Source organism: Clupea harengus, chromosome 2 (genome assembly GCF_900700415.2).
Source record: "Clupea harengus chromosome 2, Ch_v2.0.2, whole genome shotgun sequence".
In the NCBI taxonomy this organism is placed as follows: Eukaryota; Metazoa; Chordata; class Actinopteri; order Clupeiformes; family Clupeidae; genus Clupea; species Clupea harengus.
Genome location: NC_045153.1, coordinates 406,523 through 414,655, shown reverse-complemented (window position 1 = coordinate 414,655; position 8,133 = coordinate 406,523). Strand labels below are relative to the sequence as shown.

General features: G+C 44.5%; 1 protein-coding gene across 2 annotated transcripts in view; it reads left to right on the top strand.

The window, feature by feature from the left end:
* Positions 1-5,991: 5,991 nt before the first annotated feature.
* wdfy2 (WD repeat and FYVE domain containing 2) overlaps positions 5,992-8,133 on the top strand; it is an 11,188-nt gene continuing 9,046 nt past the window's right edge. Inside the window, exon 1 of one of the 2 annotated variants that reach the window (XM_031580380.2) lies at positions 5,992-6,340. In XM_031580380.2, coding sequence (XP_031436240.1) covers positions 6,204-6,340 — 137 coding nt within the window. In that variant the 5' untranslated portion in view covers positions 5,992-6,203. The remainder of the gene's footprint in view (positions 6,341-8,133) is intronic. The other variant, XM_031580376.2, reaches the window with a different exon arrangement.

Sequence of the window (8,133 nt, the reverse complement as noted above, 5' to 3'; positions counted from 1 at the left end):
CCTCTCTCTCCTTCTCTCTCTGTCCCTCCCCACTCTCTCTCTCTCCCCCCTCTCTCTCTCTCTCTCTCTCTCCCTCTCTCTCCTTCTCTCTCTGTCCCTCCCCACTCTCTCTCTCCCTCTCTCTCTCTCTCTCTCTCTCTCTCCTTCTCTCCCTCTCTCAGCTATGATGTTGCTGAAGCGGTCTCGTGCTCCTGTGTTTAAAGCTGACCGACCCTTCATCTTCCTCTTACGCCACCTCAACACAGGTAAACACAAACACACAACACACAAACACACACACACATACACACAAACACACAACACACAAAAAACACAAACACACAAAAACACAGAAAATACAAACACACACAAATAAACAATGCACACAAACATAAGCAAACAACACATAAACAACAAATGCAGGTGTGTGTGTGTGCATGTGTGTGTGTGTGCGTATGTATATAATTAGGGGGAAGGTGTGTGTGTGTGTGTGTGTATTTATATATATATACAGGGGGAAGGTGTGTGTGTGTATATATATAAATAGGGGGAAGGCGTGTGTGTGTATATATATATATACAGGGGGGAGGTGTGTGTGTGTGTGTTAATACTGATTATTTCTCTCTCCAGGATCCATCCTCTTCATGGGTCGAGTCTTAAATCCAGCAGAGCAAGCACTATGAACTACACACACACACACACACACACACACTACACACTACATACACACACTACACACCTACACACACACACACACACACACTCTACACACCTACACACACACACACACTACACATACACACTGCACGCACACACACACATACCCACTACACACACACACACACATACACAGACACACACACACACACATTTGTACATATCTGTAAATATAATTTTACATTGTAGTATTACAGTCATGAGCATCACAAATACATACAGTTATGTATATATCACACACACACACACACACACACACACATACAGTCATGTATATATCTGTAAATATCCTTTTACAATTTAGCATGACCCTGATGAAAATCAACACACATATTTGTGTACATACGAATAAATAATAACACACACATATTTGTGTACATATGTGTAAATATTTGAATAAACAGCTCAGTTTTGTACATGTGTAAGGGTCCTTCCATCTTTACCCGGCGTAGAGGAAAGTAAAGCTTCATTTATGCTTATGTGTGTGTGTGTCTGTGTGTCTCTGTGTCTGTGTGTGTGTGTGTATGCTTATGTTGCCGACTCTTTTGAAACCGTCGCCGACAGAAATGACGTATTGGTCGACACTTTTAACCGTCGCCTGGAAGTGTCTGCTACCTACCTAAAACCCTACTGTCGTTGAGTTCGTCACATAGTGTCGCGCACGTGTGATTGGCTGTCGTTGAGTTCGTCACATAGTGTCGCGCAAGTGTGATTGGCTAGATAGACGGCACGCGCCGTTGACTTCCTTGTTTGGGTTTTCAGCGGAATACTGTAATAATAATAATAATAATAATAATAATGGATTTTATTTGTATAGCACACTTTAAAATACAAAGAAGTCTCAAGGTGCTTAACATAGTATAGACAGTCACAACAACAATAATACAAAGTAATAGAAGTGCTAATGAAGTGCAGAAAATAGGATAATATTAAATACAAAAAATAATACATTCATTTAAAATAATTAATAAGATTTGAATGAGATTGGAGAATATGTATTAAAAACAGCCATTTAGGACAGAAACAATTTCAACAACGCAATCTCAAAGCAACACACAAAACTAAAACAGAAACCAGGACTTTAGGTGAAGGCAGAGAGGAACAGGTGAGTTTTGAGGTGAGATTTAAAAGCAGTGAGGGAATCTAAGGCCCTAATGTTCTCCGGGAGCTTGTTCCAGAGTCGTGGCCCTAGCGAGGAGAAGGCACCATCTCCCATTTTAGTCAATTTTGTCCGGGGAACTGCAAAGAGGTTGGAGTGTCCTGGATGTGAAATGAGGGGTGAGGAGGTCCTGGAGATAGTTGGACCAGTAGTGTTTATGGCCTTGTGAACTAGGACACGGACTTTGAAAATTATTCTTTGGTTAATTGGAAGCCAGTGGAGGGAGTGGAGGACTGGGGCGATGTGTTCCTACTACTCTATGCTATTCTATGCTATACTACTCTATACTATGCTATAGTATGCTATGCTATTCTATGCTATGCTAATGCTATGCTATGCTATAGTATGCTATGCTATGCTATGCTATGCTATAGTATACTATGCTATGCTATGCTATGCTATGCTATGCTATGCTATGCTATGGTAAACTGATGATCTGCACCGGGTTTCCCGAAAGCATCAAGAGCCTAAGTAGTTCATAGAAGCCCTTACAATTTGTACGCGTAGGTAGTGCTTAAAAATAAATGCTATATAAATAAAGTTTTATTATTATTATTATTATTATTAAAAAGGCTGGTAGATTGACGTGCTCCAGAACAGTCGTATACAGCTAAGAGCTTCTGAACAGGGGCAGTGAGGAGGAGGTGTGGTTGCCCATTCTCACCACCAGGGGTAACACCTAGTCGTATACAGCTAAGAGCTTCTGAACAGGGGCTTCTCACTTGCGTCAGCGGCAGGACATACAGGGAAATCACAACTGACAATAAAGCCAGACCTATCAATATAATTGCAACGGTACATTCACATCCTTTATTATACAGTATATATAAATATATATATAAATTATATTGATTTATTATATAAGATATTTTAAGCTCAAACAAATATGATGGATGGAAAACACAGCACTGAAGTATCCATGTAACCTCTATGGTAGTCTACCAAAGCACTGGAGTATCTACGTATCCTGACAGGCCCATCACACAGACAGGCAGGCAGACAGACAGACAGACAGACAGGCCCATCACACAGACAGGCAGGCAGACAGACAGACAGACAGACAGGCCCATCACACAGACAGACAGACAGACAGACAGGCAGACAGACAGACAGACAGACAGACACACAGACAGGCAGACAGACAGGCCCATCACACAGACAGACAGACAGACAGACAGGCCCATCACACAGACAGACAGACAGACAGACAGACAGACAGACAGACAGACAGGCCCATCACACAGACAGACAGACAGACAGACAGACAGGCCCATCACACAGACAGACAGACAGGCCCATCACACAGACAGACAGACAGACAGACAGACAGACAGACAGGCCCATCACACAGACAGACAGGCCCATCACACAGACAGACAGGCCCATCACACAGACAGACAGACAGACAGACAGACAGACAGACAGGCCCATCACACAGACAGACAGGCCCATCACACAGACAGACAGACAGACAGACAGACAGACAGACAGACAGACAGACAGACAGGCCCATCACACAGACAGACAGACAGACAGACAGACAGACAGGCAGACAGACAGACAGACAGACAGGCAGACAGACAGGCCCATCACACAGACAGACAGACAGACAGACAGACAGGCCCATCATACAGACAGACAGACAGACAGACAGGCAGACAGACAGACAGACAGACAGACAGACAGGCCCATCACACAGACAGACAGACAGACAGACAGACAGTCAGACAGGCAGACAGACAGACAGACAGACAGACAGGCCCATCACACAGACAGACAGACAGACAGACAGACAGACAGACAGACAGACAGGCCCATCACACAGACAGACAGGGCCATCACACAGACAGACAGACAGAGACAGACAGACACACAGACAGACAGACAGACAGCCAGACAGGCCCATCACACAGACAGACAGACAGACAGACAGACAGGCCCATCACACAGACAGACAGACAGACAGACTCATCACACAGATATGATAATATGTACCTAATATGTTGGCACGTCATGCAACAAACAAATCTGAATGCGGTGTAATATTATTTTATAATCATTAGCATTATTTGTGTATAATAAAGTCAAAAGTCAAAGTAGCTTTATTGTCAATTACTTCACATGTTAAGACATACAACTAAGTAAATACTAAGTAAAACATACAGATACATGTACAGCAGCATGCGTTTTCTTTAAAGTGAGGTTATGGTAGTGCAAAAAAAAGACAATTTGGTAATTGCAGCAAAAAGACATCCTGTAAGATGTATTTGTTACATTAGCAGTGCAAGTAGAACAGTAAGTGGTTATGGTGAACGTAAGTGATAAAAGTGCAAGAGTCCTGAGTGATTTAAGGGGGGGGGGGGATTTCAGCCTCATGTCAGAATGACGGATATGGCTGGGGGGAGTGAGGGGAGAGAATTTAGCTTCCTGACAGCTTGGTGTATGAAGCTATTTCTGAGTCTGGTGGTGTGGCAACGGAGGCTCCTATACCTTCTTCCAGAGGGTAGGAGGCTGAACAGACTGTGTGCGGGGTGGCTGGTGTCACTCGCAATCGAGGTAGCTTTTCCGGGTGAGGCGGGTGGTGTATGTGTCTTGCAAGGAAGGGAGTGGGGCACCAATGATCTTACCAGCTGTGTTCAATATGCGTTGCTGTGCTTTCCTGCTGTGTGCTGTGTTCAGTATGTGTTGCTTTCCAGCTGTGTTCAGTGTGTGTTGCAGTGCTTCTGTGTTCAGTGTGTGTTGCAGTGCTTTCCTGCTGTGTTCAGTGTGTGTTGCAGTGCTTTCCTGCTGTGTTCAGTTTAGCTACTGCCCATGTGTGTGCATGTGTGTGTCATTGGCCTCCTCAGAGGAGGATTTTTGTTAAATAATTCTTAAGATATACAGGTGATATACAGGTGATATATCGTAACGGCACCTATTAACGCCCGAAACCTATTAACAGCCTCACGCGGGTACATGTTACTTAATATTGATTTCTGTATCAACCAGGATAACGGATTTTAAACACCATACGCTCCTACCCAAAAGGGGTATTTAACTTGTATGTGTGCAAAAAATTGCAGTTGTACAGCGTTATTTAGTGTACTAGACAGCGATTTATTTCTGTGTGTAGGCCTACAAAACCTCATGGAACGAACTGAACGAATTCGATTTCGCGATGAGAATTTGTGAGGGTCATACAGTTTTCCATAGACATATATACAGAAAGGCTGTTAATGGGTTCCACCTCCTGTATCAGCTAATTTTGCGTGTCGGTCTACACAATGGAAAAAAAACTGAAAGCACGTTTCAGTTGAAATCCAAAGAAGTTACTGTCATATAATGTGTACATGTATATACTTATTGAGTGGACATCAGTTCTTTACAGTTACCAGTCCTAATCTAGACACCCACCGCTACTGAAATATGTAAGATTGATTGATTACAGAGTTTTCGATCTATAAATGTTTTTAACTGTTTATCACTTTTTTAATAGCTGGGGCGTTAATAGGTGCCGTTACGATACGGGTGTTAAAGTTACATTTGCCTTTATTAGCAACTGGCTTTTATGTCCTATGAAGTTCAAAAGGCGTCTGTGACGTGTTATTTCAGCACTGTTTACATAGACGTGCGCGTTGCATGCTTGTTTGGGAAATGTGTGTAAAACAATACCGAAAGTTTGTAGAGAACAGTTGGGTTAGGGTCAGTTGTAGACGCTAATATTCATTGTTGTTATTGAGTTTGAGGTGTTGTGAGGTGGTGGTGGAGATTGTTTGGGTCATTTGAGGGAAAAGAGTTCAGGGTCACTTATCCTCGTGCACGGCGACACGGGAGCTCGAGCGGCCACAGCTCTGACTGAGACCGAATGCCAGAAAAAGAAAACATCCATTTCTCGAGGGAGTTCCCGATCCCAGTGTGTGTGTGTTTGTTCCCGATCACAGTGTGTGTGTGTGTTTCTTCCCGATCACAGTGTGTGTGTGTGTGTTTGTCCAGTGAGTGATTCAGTTTGGTGTTGTTGGCAAGCTACTTTAACCGCCTGTGCGTCCGTTCAACTTTCAGCGTCACATTTCCGGTTATGCAAATATTCGAGGCTCTTCAGGGTGTGTTCCGCTCGGTCAGCGGCGCGCGTGCCTGTCCGCGCTACGATTTCCATACACTCTGGATCGCCCCTCCAACCCCGCGAGTCCTCAGGAAGCCCCGACCACATGATGTGTCTGTCTGTGCGTAGTCTCGGGAGCGCGCACGCGGTCAGCTGACGAGCAGTAACCCAGTCTGTCACAACAAACCCTCGCGCACCCCCGTGCAGCCCGTGCTGCTGGTATGTTACCTCGCGCCCGCCAGGTGATAGAAACTCGGTTTTAACATCGACATGGCCGCGGAGATCCAACCTCGTGCCCAGGCGCGAAAGCCTGTGCTGCTGAGCAAGATCGAAACGTCGCAGGAGCTCGTGACCACGGCGGTCATCATCCCGAAAGAAGACGGAGTGATCAGCGTCTCCGATGACAGGTAGGCTGATCTGCTCGCCTGGAGCAGTCGACGCTGCGCCGGGGTTCTGTGCCGTAGGAGCCGCTAGGGCACCGGTGAAGACAGACCGGGGCCGGGGGGTGGGTAGTTCCGTTCCCCCGCTGCATCCGTTGCTACCGTCAGCAGTTGGAACAGAGCTGAGGGAAGCGAGAAGCGACCAGAAAACAGCGGCAGCTCAACACATCGCAGAGCTGAGCTCCCTTCACGGGAGAGCTCGCGACCTCGATAGTGTGGGTGGCGCCGTCTCCGCGCGCGTTCATCGGGGCGCAGCTCTGCGGATCAAAGCGTCGTTTCACAGCAACCAATCATGTGACACCAGAGTGTTACAGAATGAGAATAGCTGTGTGTGTGTTTGTGTGTTTGTGTGTGTGTGTGTGTGTGTGAGAAAGAGAGAGAGAAATGGTGTGAGGAGCTGTGTGTGTTGTGTGTCTGTGTGTGTGTGTGTCTGTGTGTGTTTTTGTGTCTGTGTGTGTGTGTGTGTGTGTGTGTGTGAGAAAGAGAGAGAGAAATGGTGTGAGGAGATGTGTGTGTGTGTGTGTTTATATGTGTGTGTGTGTGAGAGAGAGAGAGAGTGAAAGACTTTTAAAAATCTTTGCCTTGAAGGCAGAGTCTGTACATATAAAAGTTTTAGGCAGGTGTGAAAAAAATGCTGTAAACTAAGAATGCTTTCAAACATGGAAGTGTTAACAGTTTCTTTTCATCAATTAATAAAATGCAGTGAATGAACAGAAGATAAATCTAAATCAAATCAATATTTGGTGTGACCACCCTTTGCCTTCAAAACAGCATCAATTCTTCTAGGTACACTTGCACACAGTTTTTGAAGGAACTCGGCTGGTAGGTTGTTCCAAACATCTTGGAGCGCTAACCACAGATCTTCTGTGGATTTAGGGTTCCTCAAATCCTTCTGTCTCTTCATGTAATCCCAGACAGACTCGATGACTTACAGCATTTTTTTTCACTTTTACCACTTTTACCATGTAAGTGGCAGTTGCAAAATGCACTGTCATATTGCATGACCAATTTGTACACTGTGGTGTCACAGCTATTTACCTCAGATAATTGTATGCACCAATCTTCATGTAATCCCAGACAGACTCGATGATTTACAGCATTTTTTCACACCTGCCTAAAACTTTTGCACAGTACTGTATACATACATATTTTTGATCAAATCCAGAGCACCTCATTGTGCGCTTAAAACACTCAGGTGTGTGTGTGTGTGTGTGTGTGTGTGTGTGTGTGTTAATACAGTCTTAAAACACTCAGGTGTGTCTTCAGTCTAAAACACTCAGGTGTGTTAATACAGTCTAAAACACTCAGGTGTGTGTGTGTGTGTGTGTGTGTGTGTGTGTAACGACCCTCATTCTCGTGTATATCAATGACAGAGAATCGGACCAGGGGTTCTTCACAGTGGCTTTTATTGCCTGCATTCACAATAGAAACAATTAGTCCACAAAATATTTACTGCAAACGCGACTGCATACGTACATCTCCAACAGGGATAGACTAGCTCTCAGGTACCCGCTAGCAAACACTGCCTTACTGGCTAACCGCATGCGTTGCAAAGCATTCTAAATCATATGGAAATCAAAATGCACGGCTTGTTAATCTTCGTGCAAACCAAAGGACTAAATAAACCAAACAAAAAGACAGACAGCACTGGCATAGCACACTGAATGATCGTATAGTTTGAACGTTCTTAAACATTTACATTTTGTACAAACCACATACCTGCATTCACAATAGAAACAATTAGTCCACAAAATCTTTAC